This window comes from Aptenodytes forsteri, unplaced genomic scaffold, assembly GCF_000699145.1.
Source record: "Aptenodytes forsteri isolate BGI_AS27 unplaced genomic scaffold, ASM69914v1 Scaffold356, whole genome shotgun sequence".
NCBI classification, from domain to species: domain Eukaryota; kingdom Metazoa; phylum Chordata; class Aves; order Sphenisciformes; family Spheniscidae; genus Aptenodytes; species Aptenodytes forsteri.
In genome coordinates this window covers 616,640-638,734 of record NW_008795436.1, presented here as the reverse complement: position 1 = coordinate 638,734, position 22,095 = coordinate 616,640, and the positions used below count along the sequence as shown (strand labels likewise).

The following is a 22,095-nucleotide window of genomic DNA, read 5'->3' as shown; positions in this document are numbered from 1 at the left end:
TTCTTTCTTTAGCTCATTAATAAAGATGTTAAATAAAAATATGCCTTCCTCTGCTAACAACATCCTCAAAATAGTTAGGAAGATGGGATCCTGAGGTAATAAAGAACTACATTATTGGACAAGACTTTTCCTTGCATCTTTCAGCATTTGCCATGCTCATTATGGGCAATTAAAGCATAAAACAACTTTCTCGCTTCACACCCAAAATAATCTTCCTCCCTGTTCCATGTTTGCATGTATAGGATACATACATAAAGAACAAGACTAGACATCGGCTGGCAGCTTGTTATAACTGAAGTAGCAAGGTTTTCTCTGTTCTAGATGCAGAGGAGTAAAGTGCAGTCATTTGTTAACCTTTTTATGTACATTAACCCTGTTTTCAACAAAGGATAGGAGCGTGAGTGCTTTTAAAACTTTACTTACTTTGATTACTGTAGCTGTGTCCTAATACAACAGCTTGCATGTTTATTGTACAACCATAATTCAGCATATTGGCTGTATCCGCTAACGCATCCACTATTTCCCATGACTCGCTAGCCATCCTTGTTCCTTTGATTTTGACAGGGCTGGGAACACTCAGCAGTTCGTGGCACTGGCTCGCTGTTGGGACAAAAGGATGTGCATTTCTTTTCACCTTCAGGAAAATGTGCGGAAATTAACTCATGGCTCTAGTGAATTGGTGTGACATGAAATAATACTGGTTTCCCTTAATTTTCTATCTGCTGAAGAGACAGCAAAGAAAAACCAAATGCTTACAGAAACAAAAAAAACCAAGGAAAAGAAGAGAGACAGGTCCAAGGATACACAGGGGCTAGTTTGTCAAATTCATCTCATTTCTTCATCTCATGCTCAGCTATTTAAACAGAATTTAAATAATACATTTATTTAAAGGAGCGCCTTTTCTCTGGGGGCCTTCTGGCATTAAGGTGTGTGGAAACAGAAGTTGTCTTTTTTCTTTGTAATGTATAAAGGAAAACTTAAGATCACCGGATGCACATTTGGGTAATCATAAATTAATTGTAATGTAAACTTTCACAACATGTTCAGAGCATGTTGAGATTTTGTTTGATTTTGAATTGCTCCAAAATGACATCTAATTATATACTAGTGATTAACACGTTGGTTGCTACTAAGAAATAGCAACCAAGCAAACATTACAATTCAGTATTTGAATTTACTATGGATTGGATTTGTTGGATTTTTTGCCTTTTTTTAATGCACAGAGGAAACATGGTGGTAAATTCAAATACTTAGACAGGTGCTGTGACTATTTTTCCTCATTTGTGAAAATTAGGGATTACATCACTACAGGAAGGAAGGGAAAGATGATCTTGATGTCTCCTTTTCTCTTCTTTCTCCCTTTTTCTCCTTTTGTCTCTCTGCTCCCGTCCTGGGACACAACTCAGTGTTGGGACCTGCCCTACAAGCGTGGGTCTGGGTTCCCTGTCAGAGGCTCAAGCTCTCTCTGGGGCACGAGGGAGGAGGGTGCAGCTCAGCACCTTGCCTGGGCCATTGTATCATGGTCCAGCAGCGCTTCTGCCTGGGGCAGGGGACAAGCAGGGACCCACGAGCAGTCCCACATGGGCCAGCTTCAAACCCCACCTCACCAGAATTCCCATGCTGAATCCCCCCTCTCCAAGCCTGGCGGTTTGCCATCTCCTTAAGAAAACATGTCTCTCCTTTGACTTGAAGCTCTGTCCGAAGGTGGTGCCAGGTCTTTGGTACATGCATGATTCATCAGTTCTTCATATCATATTTCCACCCGTGTGGTTTGCAAGGAATTATTTGACCAAATAGGAAAAATCAGTAGATAGAACAATATGTGCTGTATTCTGCATCATTTTTGTCTGATAAAATGGAAACTGTGTCCTCCTCGGCTGCAGACAAAAGCTGGCTGACGCCTACCTGGTCTGAGAAAGTGCTGGGGGGCGAGGAGATGGTCAGCATACAGGACTAAAGCATATGCCTGTGTATAGCATTTACTCTGTTATCCCTCATTTAGTGCAGTACTTCTTTGAAATAAAAGTTTCTGAAGCATTGGAGGAAAACAGTATTTTCGGTGTGAGCTGAAAATAAAGACTTAATGAGGTCTAATTTTCATCTCTGAGCCAAATACTGTCCCACATTAGCTCACTTTTCCATTCTCACTGGAATGAGAATTACTGCCCCCCAGCCTTAGTGCTTTTGATGTTAGCTGGAGATTACCAATGTTTTTTACTGGAAGAAATGAGGGCTTGGTTTTCTGTGGAGACACTGTTCTCCAATTTGGGTTAAGCGAGCAATATCACATTTCCTTACACTGGCTCTGTTTGGGCAATTATTGGATGCCAAGCGCTGTGTTACAGTGCTGGGGGTGGGACTGGCCAGTACCAGACAGTAAATCAGCATCTCTCAGCCCCTACCCAAGCAGTAGGAGTTTAGCAGTTTCACCTGGGCAAGGCACACCTCTGGGTGCCATCGTTCCCAAAAAGAGCCCAAAGCACGGGGCAACCTCTCCAGATTCCCCTCCCACTTCTGTCAAACAGAAATATTGACAGGATCAGGCACTTTTTTGCATTAGTTTAAGCATTTATGATTTAATTGTGAATGCACGAGGCTGCTCAGTTGACTCTTGCTTGGGTGGAGATTACGGAACTCCCTGAAGTGAACTGAAAATGAACACGGCCATGAGGCCGTGGGAAGGTGACAGCGTTTCCACTAAAGCAAATACCACTGAGCACTGACAGGACACTCAGATAGTGTTTCTGCTCCTTCTGAACATCAGAAGTGTTTTGCCATTAACACCTATGGAAGGAGAGGGAAGGAGTAGGTGTTAAAGAATCAACATTTATAATACTAAGGACGAGGTGTTTCTCCCATAAATCAATAGTGTTTGGAGGCTTTCGCCAAGGATAATCAAGGCTTGATCCAAGGATCAATGGCTTTGGAAAAAATGAACAAGCCTTCCAGTTTTTCAAAGCTAATTGAAAATGAAACTTTTCCTTAGTGCATAGGCGAGCTGGGTTTGGTGATGCCAGTACCACCAGTAAGGTTTGAGAGGAGACACGCAAATGGCAATTGGCGCACAGATACGAACATATTGCTCCATGGGGAAAGTACGCATTGCTTTGGCAAAAGCAATGCAAATACTGATTGATCATAAGTAGCTTTGGAGTCACCTACATTTTTCACAGCAGACCTTTTTTCCAGAAAATCGCCAGTTGTCTTCCCCGGGAGCAGACCCTTACCGACTGCTGTTCCCATTGCGCGGGGTGTTGGTTTCCCCTGGCAGCATGGTAAGGACTAGCACAGATCGGGAGCGGTAATTCTCTAGTGAAGACAGATATACCACAGTCACAGATATTGTGTGAGAGATTTTTAACAAAAGAGAGATTTTCTCTGTTGGGATTAATAGCTCAATTTTTCTTTATTACTCCTCGTGTTTCACTCATTCATGCATCAACTTCTTTCAAACAGAAAACAATTGAGAAAACAATCCCCCAAGAATAAAATCTAAAAATTAATAAGGAAGCACAGTGGCACAACCTAAAGAGAAATCACATATTCTGTGTCGCAATATCTCACACAACTTAAGGACACATTTTCTCCACAAATTCTCTCTTTCAAAGAGAAGTTTGGGGTTTTTTTCTATAGCTTCATTAATATTAGGCCTGATTCACCATCAAATTATTTCAACTTTACGCAGCTGGAATTTCAGGAGCTACAGTGATTCATTACATCCCATGACTCAGATTTTCAACCCCTCAGTCCATATTTCTCAGTAACTAGCTGATGCTCAGAAATGCTGAATATCCATTATTGGCTTCTCTACGGTGTTGAAAATCGGACACATCAGGACACTAAATATGGAGTTAAGGGGTTAAATCAGGTTCCTATTAAAAGAAAAACTGCAGCAGGTATATGTTTGTGTATATACACACAGTTATTACATGTATATAAACATATGTATCAATTTCAGTCCTTTAAAATTTAAAATATTTCCGTTATCACTAAAGATCCCACATACAGCAGCTTTTTTTAAAGATCAAATTTACCTTCAACCTCATCTATTGAGATGTAACTTACCTACTACTAGTGCCTGCACGTGAGACAAAGCTTGTGGTATCTATGTCTATACGGGTAATTGATGTTTAATAAATAGATGAAACCCTTGTTTCCAGCCTTCTTCACATTTTGAGAATCTGTATATCAAGTAAGAGTTAATGACTGCGAGCACGGAGAGTAATTTTCATTGATTTCTTTGCGATATTAGTAAGTGAAGGTTCTCGGATACATCCACTGCACAACCCAGTGCCATAGAAACCTGGTATTATTTTAAATCAGAACTCTAAGAAAAGCATGAATAATTAACCCCAAAGAGAGGGATGTTTGCACCTATGAGAAAAACAAAAAGATTTCTCAGTCTTTCAAATCTGGGGGGCAGATCCTCCCCTGGGGTGATACGGTGGATGGCATTTGATTTACACTAGCGGTGGAGAGCCCCTCAGCTTGCATGTGCTGTGAAGTTTGCCTTCTCCGCCTGCGCTCAGCATCCTTCCACATGGCTCGGTGGAGCAGTAATATAAATTCTGGTCATAAACAAAGAAAAAACCAGACTGACAGAGAATTTGATGAACAATTTGCGTCTGTACACAATTTTTCCCTCTGTTTGCACCACTGAAATGCATGATCTTTTATCTTTAGACTTCAGTCTGCTTTTCCCATCCTCTTGGTTGCTAGCAACACTGTAAAACCTTTAAAATATTAAGAAAATTACATCTGCTACATCTTGCTTTAAATATTGTGTTCAGTCTTTGTAAGTGTTACTTCATACATTAAATGAATAGCTTGCCCACCAGGTAAACTACATTTTGTTGCTTACCATGTCTGTCTTTGCACAACATGTAGTACACGGGCATAAATAACAGTGTGTTATATAAATAATTACATGTATGAAAGGCTGTAAAACACTGAAGATATATTTGTACTTTTACTTACGAGAACATTTTAAAAATTATTGCTTTGTTCACCGCGCGGTTTTTATGTGTTGAATGGGGTGCACGTAGAGAACGTTTTCCAAAGTTGGGTTTTTTTCTCCTTTCCTCCAGGTCACACTAGCGTTATAGTTAGCAAATTGATAAGGTTCCACTGTTAAGCTTTATTACTTGTGACATGAGCCTATGACACTTTATAAAAAGAAGTAATCCAGAACAATCTCTAGGTAATTAACACCTAGATAAACAAACATAAATTTCTATATTGCATTTATTTGGACTACCACTCAAATATGCGTGAACCATGCTTTTTTAATTAAAAGATAAATCTATGTGACACTTAGCCTCAAACTTAATTATTCAGCATAGTATAATAAAAAATAGAGCCCATTAAATGTGTCTTGCTCTGTATTTCTGTATTAACAGCAAAACAGTTCACTCTGGGATCATTTAAATTTTCTTCTTCCTCTTTGCCTGCGATTTCCCTGTTCACTGAGACCCGTTTGGTTAAAAAAAAAAAAAAAAAAACCCCCCAAACAATACCCTGAGCAACACCAACAGGTGAGGAGCTGCAGAACTTCTCACAGCCCCTATAATGCTCAGCTGGGTGACATTTTTAATATGACATTACGCCACAGCTCTACCTTCCCTCCTCCCCCTCCCCGGGCTTCCCCACGGAAACATACTTCCACTGTGGTGGATCATGCCAAGCAGTGATATCCAGAAATGAAAAACACAATACTTAAGAATAATTTCACTGGGATCATGCTTACAATACACAAGGTGAGACTTTTATAATATACTGTTACAATACAGATGTTAAACAGAGAGGGGAAATATTCAATTCCCAAATTACAATAGACAGAGGGGTTGTAGTCCTTATAAAAGTTTCAACAAGAAACATTATCTTAGAGCTGAGAGCAGCCTTCTGATGTTAGGTGGGAAGACTCTTGTCAAGACACCCACCATCTGCATTATGAAGACTGCCGACCAGCTGCCGGGTAACAAAAATCTCCACAAACAGACTTAGGTGAGACAACCGCGTTTCTCTTTCAGACCTCCTTGCCCATGGACTGCCTTGGCGGCTGATGCCACGCTTTGTGGTACAAGGCCACTTGGTGGTGTTTTTTAGCATTTCCTAGAGGATACATGTACTGTTTAATGCCCAGTTCCTAGCGCACGTTCGGGACCATAAAGGAGATTGTGTTTGTAAGCATTTCCACGGAGGTGCAATGAGCCGGTCATTGCTCCTTAATCGGCCTTTCGTATTTTCATTTATTGTCTATTGAAACCAGAATACTGGAAAATCTCTGGGAGACCCCCCCTCTCGCCCCAAACAGTTGTTTTGCCCTGGCTCCAGGGCACAGCAATTACCTGAAAGGACAGTGATCCCGTAGCGAGGCAGAGTTCAGCTCTAAGCCTGGAGCTCATCCATTCTCAAGCAACACTTTCACATGCTACCATTTTGTGCCTAAGAAGACTGGTTGCCACCAAGAGATGGTGTGAAAGACCATGAACTTGGCAAAACATAAAAATTGTTCATTAATTTCTTGGATTTTGATTAAAATTTGATGCATTGCAGATTTTATTCTCTGCAGATGAAGAGACCCTGTGACGCTTGACACCAGTGAATCTGGCACCAGCTCCGCGATTCACCCTGCCGTGCGCGCACTCCGCCAATCCACGGGTAACATCAACTCCTCACTGCAACTTTCAGCCACTGAATAACTGAATTTTCATGATGCTACACTTTAATTCTTAACCCTTCTAGACAGTTTTTGTACCTTTTTCTACTGGAGAATTCAAGCTACAGCATAACATTATTATTGTGGGTACGACTGGCTTCGTCTAATGTTAAAATTTCCCTTCTCCAAATGTGTTTTCCTTCTCAGCTTTTTTTGTGCAAGGCCACGTTCCTCTCTCCTCCCCATACTTGCTGTAGTTTCTCAGATTTGGTGCATCTTTTTTCCACGTTAATCACCTTTACTCTTTCTACGAAGTGAAAAATCCTTTAATTTATTTGCTTTCAAATGTGCAAATAAAACCTTAAACAGGAAGAATAAAGATTCATCCAGAGGAATGGGAGCGCTCTTGCACTTGCACATTCTTTGAAGTGTGGGCAGCTTTCTTAACATGCACCGTAACAATAAACCTCACAATTTTCTAAAGCCGAATATATGATCTATACAAACAATTTTTTTTAATGTGAAAACATGACTTTATACATCATAGTGTATGATACACACTTCAAACACTTTCAAATCAAAGCTTGATAGACCCCAAGACTTTTTCTATAGTACATAAGTAGTAGTATATAAAACAATTATTACTACATGCTAAAACAGATTTCCACAGTCTTTTAATTAAGCACAATATATATAATATATATATGTATATACTGTATATAGATTTGTTCAGATTAATAAGTGGACTGAGCACACACACCCAGCATAATACACTCCAGTAACTGCCTAACAACTGTGAATTTACTGACATTAATTTATTTTTTAAATCTGACAAAGCTGAAGAAAATAATGTTTTAACTGTTCCTAATAAACATAAGCAAGTAAAAAAACTTTTTTTCAGAGGTAGAGGTTTTATTGCGTAAAACACTGGATAAAACTGTACTGCTTCAAAGACGTTTTTATTCTAACAGCAGAAAGAAAACAGTCATTGCTGAAAAAACAACTTTTAATACTTCTATACCAGAAGAAAATTCTGTCAACTGATGTATTATAATAATAAATAATGACCAAGAATAAACTTTAAATACAAAGTTTTCTAATTGTTACAAGCATAGCAACAAAATCCTCTACTCTATTGATCTCAGATTTCCTCCAAGATAGAAATTTTTCTTTGTGTAGGAATGTAGACAGTATTATGACCAGTATCACAGACTACAGAAGTTACAGAGAAAAAACTTGACATGTTTAGATATGAGAAGCATGATGATATTCAGAAACTGACAATGCATCACTGCTGCTGTCACTTGTTTGTATTACAAGTTACAAATGTTCTGGAAAAAAGGGCTATGTCAGAGGGGAGGATAGGGACAGTAGCACCCGACCAAATGGAATCAACACACACATCACAAGGAGCGGGAGATGTTTCCAGTGTCACAAACAGAATTATTGCCTGTCGTATCTGAAAATGCTCAGAAGACACAAAAGAATACTGAAAGAGCTCAAAAAGTGCAAGAAATGGAATGTGGGGAGTGGTTTCGTTTTTTTTTCTCTTTTTTTTTTTTCCTAAGATACTGAAGGCGGCGCAAACACACAAAAGCAAGCGACTGACACAGTCACCAAACACAGTAGTGCAGTTAAAATCCTAAAGCTTACTACAGTCAGAAAGTTTCAATAACATTTCAATCCTTTATCTAGGATCATAGAAACAGTTGCATTAAGTTTATCAACTCGATTTAAGTAAGGCAGTGAGAACTATACTAGAAAAACAAGAAAAGCAGCTTGCTCTGTGCCAGATGGGTCCAAGTTACACAGTGACCTCATTTAAACTGAAACTTCAGTTGGATGACATCCTTTCCGACAGCATATGCAAACCGTATTCCTTATTAGCCTGAGATTTTTTTTCCGGTCTCAGGGTAGCGCTAAGAATTTTATTTACATTGATTGCAGTTTAGTATTTTTTGTAAACTGCTTTAGGCAGAGCTGAAGTTTTAAGGCCCTGGGGTTTTACTCTGTGCTCCCAGCCTGCAAAGAAATATTGACTTTTTTTTTCTTTTTTTTCCTTTTTTTTTTTTAAGTCTGGATGATTTTGTTTTAGAAGTTGTTAATACTTCTCTACCATCACAATAAACAGCACCGATTTTGCTTCTATCAAAGGAAGTACATTAGAAGGCTAAAATTTTATGCCATTCAGAGGATTTCAGAATAAACCTTTAGTTATTTTTCTTATTTTTTTTTAGGTATGTGGTTCATTACAGTCTCTCAAAAGCTTCCTATGTGGCAAAGACCTTACTAAATTTGGAGCATCCAATCAGTAAAAAAGCTAAAATCTGCAAAAATATAGAACGCATTTGTTTTACAAAACCAAAGAAATATCAGCTAAAACACTTTTCTTCATTAGAGACAAAGAGCAGGAAGTTTGGATTCATATTTTAGGTCAAGCTACTTTATAAGAGCTTGCTCCAGAAGAAACTTCTGCACTATGTCTGTAACACTTACAAAAACTAACACATGAAAATTAACCATGACTGGGGAATCCTTCATTCAAGTGTAAAAAAAAAAAAGGAACTTCAAGGAAGTTTGAAAGAAAACAACAAGAAAAGAAAAGAGCAGAAGAAGAAAAAGAAAATTACCAACCTTCTATGTAATAAAATTCTGTTTCTCACCAGCACCTTCTATAGATAAGGCTGACTAGTTTCACTAAACAATATTTCTATATATTGTACTTCTACTTTTATAGCAACTTACTTCTTCATCAACAAGGAAAAAAAAAGAATAAAAGCATTTCCCTCAATACTGCAAGATGATTACAAAAAATGGAATTACATTTCAAATCTGCAATCACACATCGGGCTGCAGATTTTTCCTAACCATTGATTCATTTGGCTGTGTATTTAAAAAAAAAAGAAAATGTAACATCACAATACTTTTCAATACAGGTCAGTACTGACCCTAGCTTATGGGCCGTCTAAGGTTTCTCCTATACTGCAGTTGCAACAGCACTCGAATTGATTTTCTCTGCAATGACAGCTCCAGTCAGACTGGCACCATGGCAGTCTACCAACACATCTCATTACTATGCTAGGCAAATGACAGCAGCTGGTGTCATATTATAAAGGTGTTTTCAACAATGAAAACACAGCCCCTCAATCTTCAAGGCAACACTAAATCGTTTAGACGGTATCATTTTTCTGTTAAGAGCATTATTTTTGGACAAAGACCACTTTAAAGTTTGAAATTGCCCTGCTTTTTAAGTAACTAACGACCTCCTAACATTTTTAAATCACTTTATTATCCCACCTACATTGTTTGGAAGTACTTGTTGCCAGGTAACAGTTTAGCAGCCATTTTCAAGGGCTGGAAATTTATTTTGCATGTGTAATATATACATTTAAACACACACACACACACGTATGGAATGTGTGTATTTTGTGTGTGTGTGTGTATGTAGATATATATTCAATGTGTGTATGACTGAATATCTCTGTGTGTGTAAATATATATATATATGCGCGTGTGTGTGTACGTGTACATATACATATATTCGAATGTTCTCAGCATCCTGTACACTTCTGGGAATTTGCACACCGTTCTTTCGCTTGGAAGGCAGTTAGCCGACCCTCACCCAAATGCATACGGAAACCCGGTGTAAAAGGCTACTGCAGTATGGAGACGGATCTGCCGAGCTGCATCACTCCTGGGCCTTGCTGCCCTCCTCCGTTAGCTCTGCCGAGCTCCCCGGTTTGACAGCTGCAGGTTCCTCCAAATTCCCAGAAGCTTCGGAGTCAACTCTGGAGCGCTTGAACCTGCGGTCGGGATACTGGCTGTTGTCAAAAGGCATGCGATGGACACAGAGAACATGGGTCTTCAGATTTCCCTTCTGAGAGGCACTGTACGGGCAGTATCTGCACTGGAAAGGCCTGTGACCTGCGTGACAGACAAGAGTCTGGTTAGTTTTTTTATTTTATGTACGTGGCGCCTGCAAACCCGCCCGTTGCACGGCCTGACAAAACCGAACACGCCGGAGCCGCCCCAGCAGAAATCCCTCCTGTTGGACAGAGGACATCACTGCGTGTCTGCAGCGAGAATAAGAAATCTGTGCTATTCGCATGATGCCTAGTAAAAGAAACTGCATTTTAAAAATTGTCTGCTTCGGATTTTCCAGGAAAGTGCAGCTATTTCATCTCCCTCCTCAGACCCAGCTGTAAATCCATCAGCCTGCGATCCAAACTAAACTCTTGTAAATACAGTGCAATCGTGTGTGAGACTGCCTTCTTTTACATTTGTTAATTATCTTTTTTATTGAAGTGCAATTCAAGGATGACAATGTGCAGACCCTTAGTCTAATAAACACACTTTGTCTTTGGGTGGGTTTCTGAGTAAAGAATTGTATGTTTTATTTCAATCACACAGATTACTTTTTAATGGAAAGAAATAATGGATCGAGATAACCAAGGCCTCAAACCTGCAAACATTTACTCCAGTGAGATTACTCCTGTGAGTAAAGATACGCGAGCACATAAGTGTTTGCTGGACCTGGGCCTAAGGTTATCACCAGCTTTAAAATAAAATGGCCAAGCTAGATTAGAAAAGGAATGTTAATGCACAAAATCTGATAGATGCACTTCTTGTGGGTGAAACAGCAACCGACTGCAAAATGAAGGCATGAATGAAAGATATCACTTCTTGGTAAGTCTATCAATATAATCTCCCATATTTTTCAGATTATTGTGACTTTGAATCTCCATGCTGTATCTGGTTTCGGAGGTTATGTTTCAGCAATCACATTTCAACCTATGCTGGGAAGTTGTTGATGTGTTTTACTGGAACTTTATGAGCTTTGTCTCTCAAATTAACTTAAACCAGGACCATCTGAGGTCAAATGCGCTTAGCTTGCTTTAATTTGCTCAAATAAATGAATAAATAAATGTGCCAGACCATCTACATAAAGCCAGGCTAAGTGAAAAACAATACCCTATCTCCACATTTGAAGAGCACATTTTCCTTTGCTGTCGTGGTACTACCTAGCAGGCATAAAACAGACGCTGGTGTAGCAGAGGAGGAGGAGGACTATGCTTCCTGCTATGGGGGAAGGGGCTGGGACCATCTCACCTTGATTTTAGGTGGAAATTTAACAGATAAGCAAATGGATGCTTGCTGTGCACTGGTCCGACGTTACCCGTACTGGAGTGGGAATGCTACCGTAGTCCTCCCAGCAGAGACCGGAGCCTGGATAACTGCTGGTTTTAACCTGGCACACCAGCACGAGCACCTCTAGCAGAGTAAATTCACCTGAGCCAGCGTTAGTGCTCTGGGTTGCTCAAATAACCTGTCATTTTTACTGTAACATCAAAACTACCACTTGAAGGCTGAGTCCCCCAAAACATACTGCTTGCTACCCAGAGGAAAGAAGTGTTAAGTCCAGTCCACAGTTACCTAAGCCCTATGCCCCAGGACTACAGGCATGTTCCCTTTCTCAAGGATTGAAAGCTCCCCTCCACCCTTTGCTTTTACAAGTTGAAGACTGCCAGGAGTGTGACCACCCCCCCAACACCTCCAACATGCACGTTTATGCATAAATCTTGGGATGGAGTGTGGGTCGATCTTCTATTTCTCTCCTGGGATAAAGAAAGACACTTTCCTCAACAACTTCATACGGAAAAAGAAATTAAATCTGTAAGCTGCTAATCATTACAAAGTAAAATTTCAGTGGAAAATTTCATAGCAATAGCAATGGAAGAAACCTGCATAGATAATGTTACAGAAATTGGATTGGGCTTTTATAGAAAAATTTCAGCTGAAAGATATGAGGAAATAGTCAAAGAAGAGATTGAAGGTGTCCCTCGTGCCTCTTAGAGTCAGTCCTAAAATCAATACAGAAGCACAAATACGCTTGAAAAATTTTGAATATAATAGTTTTGAAAATGGAAGCGCTCTCAAAACTGTCTGGGTATGAAAAAGGTCCAGAGAAAGTCTGATTTTCATTGTTTCAGAAAATCCAGAAATATTTGAAAACTCAGAGAAAAAAAATCTAAGAAAACCATTACATCTCTCCCGTTGTTTGCCAGAGACAGATAAAATCACCAGCATTCACAGCTGGGTTCTGGACTCTTTCTTTCCTTCTCCTTTTTCTCCCTCCTGGGTAATGCCTCTGACCAAGCAGAGTTAAGGGGTCTATTGTGTACTCTGCTCGGGGAGGTGCCACAACGCCTTGGTCAAAGTGGGAGAAATGTTGGGTAAAGGGGAAGGAGACTTGCTCCATGAAGAATTGAAGTGATTTTTTTCCCTATCTCCAAAAGATAAAGGCCTGCCACTCTCACATCCACTGAGATGTGAGACTATCTACACCAGCAGCACCAGCTCCCTTCCAGTATTTCCAGTGTTTCATTTGACCACCTGACGACTGGTTCCCTTGCTAAGAACAGAAGACACACTGCTAAGTTGTGACAAATGGTACAACTTGCTCTCCAGCCTTATTTACTCTGGTTTTATTGATGCCATGGAAGAAGAAAAAGATATCCTGTTTATTTGGTCCTTCTTGTGTGCTGCAATGGCCAGCGACTGGATGTACCATAGATGATACAGTGTCCCTGATAACTGCTCGCAGAGCAGCATGCAGGGACCACAGACAGTGATGGGACTCCAGGAGTGAGCAGGCACAACGCGCCCATCGGCCACCCTCTGAACCCCTCAAGAATCATGCAGCATGGAAATACACTGGGCAGTTTTAGCTAGAATTGGTACCACCAGCCAAAAATACACTGGGCAGTTTTAGCTAGAATTGGTGTAGAACCAGCCAAACGTGTGAGAGCTCACCAAGCCGCTCTTAATGCTTTGCCCACAAGCAGCTATCATTAAATGGCCATCCTAATCCTTTCCTGCAAAGAACAAATTCTGAACAAGGAATCCACAAAGCATGGATGGAGCTAACCACCTCACATGCACCAGACTAAAAGCGAACTCTTTCTGCCCACCACCAAACCAAGTCCAAACCTGTGCAATTCCATACAGAGAATGCCATTTAATTCAATGCACTTTAATAAATCAGACAATATAAAGTGCACCTACAAGGATTCAGTTCTGCATTGCCTCCCCCACAACTTACTTTTTCAGGCCATCAAAATTTCACATCACTGTCTTGTGAAAAGTAAGTACACAATAAGTTAATTTGTATTGTCACTATGCAGTACAACTGTGGTAAAGAGCACATTCATTTTTAATCCGGTATGAATAATATATAAATATGTATACAGAGTGAGGGTCATAGGAAAGCAAGTGGTACATTGTTTACAGCAGAAGTAGTACAAAACCTAGAGATTATTCTCACTTGCAAAGATAACAGTATCTGCAATTTTCTTGTAACTAAAGGGTGAAGGAAAATGGCCATTTCTCTTAGGTATTCCACCCATTAATTTTAGCTCAAAAACTTGTTGTGGGCAGCAGGCTCTTAAAATAACCCTTCCCAGATAAGTTGGCAATAAATTTATAATGTTTTATCTAGCAGTGGTTGGTAGGTTCTTTCTTAGCAAGCTATAGTTCATATATATTTTACCCACTATATATCTTCCAATAAAATTATATGAAAGCCCTTTAAAAAAAAAAGAAATCTTCCTGATAGTTCAGGAGATAATGTGTAATGCATTGCATTTGTAGTAAGGAGAATTAGACTAAAGGTGGGCCAACAAGGGGGGCAAACTGTTGTGCATCTTTCTTCGATCAAAAAGTGAGGATAGAGGACAACATATTGTTTGCAGCTGAAATAATCCTGTTGTGGAGCAATGTTCTATGAAGTCTGTGACTGAGCGATCTTCCTGATAGTTCAGGAGATAATGTGTAATGCATTGCATTTGTAGTAAGGAGAATTAGACTAAAGGTGGGCCAACAAGGGGGGCAAACTGTTGTGCATCTTTCTTCGATCAAAAAGTGAGGATAGAGGACAACATATTGTTTGCAGCTGAAATAATCCTGTTGTGGAGCAATGTTCTATGAAGTCTGTGACTGAGCGTGTGAAGAGACTTCGTAATCCTCTGGATGGAAGCTGACAGTCTAAAGAAATGGAACAGCAGAAAAAAATAATAAAAAATAGCTAAAATTACAACAATGGTAGCTAGACTCAAAGAACATTTTTAGAAGGTGCGGATTTTCCCAGGAAGGGTGATTACCTCCGGCACCTGCTGAAGCCTCTGAAAGTGATCTAAACCTTCCAGCATCAGACCCAGCAATGGCAGCAGTGCTGAGATGACCTAGGCTCATCATCTTCTCTAGTTTTGACTGTACCCTGGCGAGAACAAGGAGTGTGGATGGGAGGTACTTTCTGGTCAGGATGGAGAACTTTTCTGTGGGACCAATATTTAGAAAAATCCCTCAATGTTTGAAACTAGTCCACCTTTTTAAAAATATATGCTGCTTCGTTAATTTAGGCTTTGAGGAAAAAAAAGTTTGTTTTCTTTTCTTTCAAGTTTGTGATCTGATATGTTGCTTTGTGACACATCATGTCAGCATACATCAGTCACATCGCGTTAGGTTTCATAACATGGCATGACTGATGCAGCCCAACGGTGCATCAGCTGAACAGAGTCAGAAAATGCAGGCTTTGAGAAAGACGTGGATCTCAAGCTGGGTTTTAGGACCATTTAAAGGAAAGTATATTTAAAGCAGGGGCCTTGGATTTAAACAAAACCATTGCCTGTGCGTTGTTAAGGATTCAAATACTTGCCAAACCTATTTTGCTTTGTCTTATCTTTAAAACTCAAAATGTATTATTGGAACACACAAAAAGTCAATGTCAACGAAGTGTCATTGGGTTACTCTCTGTAATCCAAACACTGCTAATAGTTACTAATTTATTAACTTTGATATGGATCCATTATTTAAGATTAGCACAAAGGAATACAGAAACAAGAGAGAGAGAAAGAATGATGAATACTGAAGTCTTTTTCATTAAAAAAATCATTTACATGGTCAAGCCGCATTAATTCTCCACTTCTAAAAATATTTGATCGGCATCCAAATTCTATAAAAATTTCCACAAAGAAACATCTTATTTTTGTGGTATTACAGGCACATATGTAGGGGTTTGCACTAAAACGTAAAAATGGGCATTGGACTAGTCACATGAATAAGATCAGGAATTTATTCCAGATTGTTAAAAGTGTACTAATCACAGCAAAATCATGGCTTTCTCCCAAAGCAGCAAGAAAACGGTAATTTGAAAGAAAAATGCCAATAATACATCACACACAAGCCGTCTGTTGTCCCCACTACACCACTTTTTATTATATTGCATATGTGTACATATATACACACAGATACGTGCATACAGACACACAGACACACAATTTAATGCATAAATTTAGGGAAAAGGCAGAAGAGCAATAAAAGGATGAACAGAAAACAAATGCTGTGCAATGTACTATAAATTATAATTAAGTCCTGAATAAAATGTGTTTCTCAGATATGACATTTGTTCCCTTAAAATGCAAAAATGGCCATGATTATCTGACAGAATGTTTTTCCTTAGGTGGCCAATGGCTATAGCACTTACTGCGGTGCAATACAGCAAACTCATTTCAGATTTCTTTGCCTGGTTTAAGAATATCCTTTTGGTGAAAACTGAAAATAACAGCAATTACCTCTTTAAAACAACTAAATTACTCCCTCACTAAGAAATATTTGAAAAGCCTCAAAGGTTTGAATATCTTGGAGGCAAATCTCTTTAGCTGAGATGTTGGACACTGAAGATCTGGACCTGACCTCCTGGACCGCTGTAGCAATCCCAAATGGCCAGGACCACCTCCGGCCATGACCAGGCACTCTTGCAGGACCAGCTGCAGTGGCTTGGGATGGATGGCCACTACCTCCTGCACCGAGATGCTCAGTCCCACAACGTTGCTGGTGGAACGGTCCATGTAATCACACATCTGCTGCAGTGCAAAGTCAGCAAGCCACATTCAAACCTTCAGTGAGCCTGGACTTCCCTGGGAAGAGCTGTTTTAAATCTTTCTTCCTACACAAGCTTGTATTTGAGGTACAATCATCATTAAACAGATGAAGTGCATGTTGCCTCAGAAGTAACAGCAGGCAATGACGGCCGGGTGCTTTCCGCCTAGGAAGAAAGACTTTTTGAGCGTCTCCAGTTCTCTGGCAGTGACTACTGGGCTGAACTCACGGCTTCCTCAGACCACAGCCTCTGGGTCCCAGGCATCTTGGTGAACGTTGCCATTTTAAAGTAACACTATTATAGCATAATAACAAGCATTTGCAAAGGGAGAACTATTTTCATTTAAATCTTGGCTAGCGTGATTTCCTTTTTTTAACGTATAAATTTTCATAAATACATTTACTATCCACAGCAAACATCTCAAGTACCGTATGCATTACCCAGGAGAGCAGAATGGCTCTAAAGCAGCCATTCTGATCTGGAGCATAACAGTATGGATGGGAAAATGCTGAATAAATATATTTGTCCAATAGACAATAAAGGCTCTGACTGAGCCATTCCACTTTATTGGTCTCAAAATATGCGTTTTATGAAACTCCCAAAATACCAGACAGATTAAAGTACATCCAATCAGGTTCATATATGTAATAAAAGTTTTTATAAAACAATTGAAAAGTATATGTTTATTTACACACAGGTCCAGGACCAACCAAGATGGTCTTCTGGGAAAATTACAATATTCTGTGAAGTTTATATGTTTATTGGATTACAAAAAAGAAAATTAAATTTTAAAAACTCTCTATTTCATGTTGACCAGGAAAAGCCATAAAAACAAAAAGCCTTGTCTGAGGCTTTTTTGATGATTTACTGTAGAAGTATATACAAAAAAAGCTTAAGTATCTGCATTTTAGAAAGGCCTGCTAACATTTTCACCTACCAAAGCTAAGGCTTTGGGTTGTATGTTTCCCATGGGACACCTAAAGCTATGGCAGCCCCCTGACCACCCTCCATTCAGCTGGATTCCTTCATTACCAGCCTCAATCCTGCAAATAGTCCTAAGAGTAATCAGAGGAATTGTTCATGATAAGAGGTACCAGACTAGCTACCTAAATCCCCCCTCACTAATACAGAGCAGACGCTTCCAGGGGCAGCTCAGGTCCGAACACATGAACTGCCATCTGGAAGAGCCTTTCTCTCGCTGTGGGTTACAGGAAAGATCTTAATTAGGGGAGGATAAGTTTGGGGTAAAGACCCAGCTCATGGCAAAACACGGCCACCAGCTTGATCCTAAATAAATGCATTAAGGTTGTTTGGAAAAATTGCCCTAAAACTAGCAGGATTTATCCACCTGTGAAGTCTACCGTGGCAGGTTAGCGATCCAGAAGGAATCCCCTGTAGGGATTCATGTGGTGTACGGCACCGTCCCGAGGCCAGCACCCATCCCAAAACCACCACGTGGCACCGTGGCCCTGGTGTTTTGCTGAGACGGACATTCGGTCTACAGGCGCCTGCAATAGCAGGGTGGCAAACGACTGAACCATCATTGGTTCAGTGCAGAAGAGCTGGACAATGAACAGACCTAATCTGTAACTAATTTGTTTCAAGGATTTTTACTTTAAAAAAAAATATCTCCATTCATCGGATCAAATTAAACCCTCAGATATCTACATGGCTTTTCTGAAATGTAATCAAAGGTGGTGTCTGCTCTTGATTTAGTATATTATACAGTGCTTGGTGTTTCTGAATAGGTATTTCAACTTTCTGATGAGTATACTAAAGGGTTTAATGATGACAGTGAAAAGCAAAAGTTGATGCTACACTTTGTCTTTAACACATATTATTAAAAGATTAAGCTAATTTCACACATTCCCCCGAAAATAAAAACTGCACTTAAAGTAACAGTTCAATTCCTGTCTCAAAAGGTTACAATCACTAATTATCACACACTAAATTTTCCTTTAAAAGCAAAAGAATAAGAAAAACCCCACCAACAAACCAACCCTGCTATGTAAAACAGTCAAAGGTAGATCAGTATGACGCAGAGGCTAACAGCCACCTGGACACTCATGATAAAGAGAAATAAGTAGAAAATTCTACCACTGTCCTTCATACAGATGCTTTTAACTTACTAAACAAATCAGTCACAAAATTATGGAAAACATCATTAATTTAACACTTGTTACCTTTGTTATATAGAGCATAGAAATCATAATTATTTGGAGGTAGACCAAGGAACTTGCTAGCCCTCTGCAGTACACTAAACACAAGCAAATAACCAAATGTGAAGTCGCTGATGGTATAAGAGACTTGCAATTCCTGGGAAAACAAACATTTCCCATTTCTTGCAGAGCTGATAAAGTAACAGGATTACTCAGCTCCAGTCACTTAGCACAAAATTTGTTTCTTTTTCAGAAGAGTAAGCTTTTCACACAGGAACTTTTGATTTTGAAGGGAAATGGATCTTTTCTTGGAAAAAAAGGAAGAGCATCAGCAGAATAGCTGAAAAGGTCCTTCGAAACAAATATTAAACATTATGTGAACCTTATAAAACAAAAATTCTGGAAAATAGCTGAAGACTCTGCTTTCTAAGGACCTGTGTATTCCAGACTGCTGCCAGTGGGTGCGTCCGCCCGGCACGGCGCAGCACCCCGTGCACAACAAGCATACCAGTTTGGGTTTTGACATGACAACATGAGTTATGAGCCCGGTGCCTCAGCGGGCTCCAAACGAGGTTAGTGGGAATGCTGTCATTGATTGAGCTTGAAATGCCAGACTATCATTGTCCCATGCTTTGGGAAATTTAATTACATTTAATTTTTCATATTTATTTACTTTGGTTTATACACATAAGTAGAGGACAGAGTTCTTATCAAGGGCACTAGGTACCTGTTGCAAAGAGCAGGCCACCTCTGACTAAATTTATAATGGCGATGGTTACGGCACTTTATAAATTCCTCAATCATAATCCCCTTCGTAATCCTAAACTCACAACAGCTTGGCCAAAAATATAAGCATTCCTCTCCAGCCATGCCCCCCACTCTGGTACCAATTCTTGTTCTCCCAAAGCCCAGAGGCACAGCTGGTGCATCCCCACATCTCTGCAGCCTGGGCCCCTCTGCACGAGAGGAGAGAGGTTCCCGAGCCCAGGGAGTAAGTGGGTTGTAGCCCTCTGACAGCCTTCTCTTTCTCTTATGCGTTGGGGATGCAAGTAGATGCAGGTAAGGAAACTTATTTTCAAGGTAAGTGGCAGACTTTTCTTTAATATTAACTAACCCTCAGTTCTTCTGATTATCAAAATTACATGTTCACAGTTCCACCTTTGCCTTTACTTACATATTTCAATTAATTGTTATGTCTATTCACTCCTTTACTTGTTTTAATCACGTCAATAACATTACATTCCCATTCTAACCCCCTTGAGCAAAATATCTCAGTTTTCCTACTAGGTCATGCACAAGTTTTCTGTCTAATGTTCTGTCATATTTTTTAATTGTCTCAGTAAATATTTATTATTTCAGGGAGCATTTAGGACTTCTGGAATGAAGCTCTATTTGAATTTAATGTACCTATGATTTCCCAGAATAAATGCTCTACTGGTGGCACTGGGATTTTAGTAAAGAGATCCTGCAATTCAGAGGTGCTAATAGGAAAGGCCTTGTCAGTGATGATGTTTTGCTAGCAAATATCCTTTATTCTGCCTAGCAATTCATAAATACAACAGCATTTTCTCTTTCACTCTAGGCAACTGTCTTGAGCTTATTTATTTGGTGGGATGGAATTTAAAAAATCCCATACTCAGCTTTCTAAACTTTTCCTGCCCACATTTCAATGTGTCATATCCTCAGCTGGTGTTAAACAGGACAGCCATGCAGCCCGCGCCATGCGAAGGCCTGCCCCTGTACACACAGCAAGGTAAGGGTCAGGAGTCTCCCCATCAGCCCCACGGTCCGCAAAGCGCCTAAATGTGAAGGGATGGAATTATTCACGTGCTATAACATGTGCTGAAGTGGGACCCTAAGCTAGAATAATTGTTTTCTGCATGTATGATGTCACTTCGGCTAAGCATGTTCTCCTTTAATTTTAGTTGTTGCTTTGTTATGTAACCGGGGTAATTTAGACGGTATTTTGTCCCATAATAACTTGCCATGTACCTCAGGATTCTCTACTTACAGCAGCAGGTTAGTAAAGAGACTGAGGAAAAACAAAACCCTTTAAGTAAATAAATATCCAGCTCACTGATAGCTAATATTTCAAATTATCCACGAGTAGCTCACAACCCCACTAATCATTCTGCTAAAACATTACTGTTATCTGTTTATGGGATTTTGTGACTATAGTTCGCAGAACAACTCATTATCGGCAATGCTACGGCATTATGTGCCATCACCGCACTGAATTGCCGTGAGCGCAGCCTGAGTGGGGACTCACAGCAGCCCGCCTCTCACCAGGCGCATCTCCTACGTAGGTGCACATATAGCTAATGTCTCTGTAAAAACAAATACATATTTTTGTCGTATCCCATTCAACAGATCAGGAGCTCAAACAGTAAAAATTAAAAGGCTGCAAAGAATAAATCGAGCATTAACTTTGCAGGACCTCTCCCTCTGGAAAGTACTGTTGATGTTGTCGCAGAAAAAGTGTCTTTTTTATTAAGTCACAAAGGAAATGCTTTCTCCCCTTCTCCTTTTCTTTTCTATAAAAGGCTCTCTAAAATGAAAGGTGTCAGACTTTGCTTTTTCTTCTTGGCGTGATCCAGAATGTATGGCTGAGGAATGACAGATGTCTGCAACCAGCTGCAATGAAGCATGCTAAAGTTTCAGTCTAATCCACTTATTTCACTGCAGTCACGTAAACCAAAACAAATGGGCAGTGCCTTACATTATAAAAACACAGCAGCATTACTTTGTTGCATAATGTAGCTGATACGCCATCTTTTTATCATTTTTCCTACTGCAGAAAGAATTCACCTCTTTATTAAAAACAGCCCCTGAAAGTTCTCCCGTTCTGCTCGCCTCTATTTTTTTCTTTTAGTGTCACAGCAGTCTTGCTATGCCCCATGCATTACTCAAATACGCCGCTATTATAAAAACATCGTAATATTTTTCTAGGGAAGACTGCTTTTGTTTTTAGAAGCGCGATCTGATTCAAAAGCCACAGGGCCTAATTCTGTTCTTGCATCCTTGTTACAAGCCCGTGGCTTGAACAGATCTGCGCTGCTTTGAACGAGGTCAGGATTGGACCCACCATCAAATTGGTACATGTTTCAGCTGTATAACAAGCGCACCAAGCACTTATCCTTAACAGGTAAAAAACCCCACATTTCTGCTTTTTACTGATCAAACTGGAAATCTCAGCAGAGACGCAACTAATAACCTTAATCTACCCGACTAACCTCATTCAAAAAACGCCCCATTTTAATGAGGAGGAAAAGCCTTTGCCGATATGTTTACTGAAGCTCCTGAAAGCCCCCCCCCCCCCCCCCCACCCCAGTGAGCCACAA

General features: G+C 39.9%; 1 protein-coding gene across 1 annotated transcript in view; it reads right to left on the bottom strand.

Annotated features, from left to right (window-relative positions):
* Positions 1-10,346: 10,346 nt before the first annotated feature.
* The window catches only part of ZNF536 (zinc finger protein 536), a 262,198-nt gene continuing 250,449 nt past the window's right edge, over positions 10,347-22,095 (bottom strand). The window contains exon 7 of the mRNA XM_019472532.1: positions 10,347-10,582. Within this exon, the coding sequence (XP_019328077.1) occupies positions 10,347-10,582 (236 nt within the window). The remainder of the gene's footprint in view (positions 10,583-22,095) is intronic.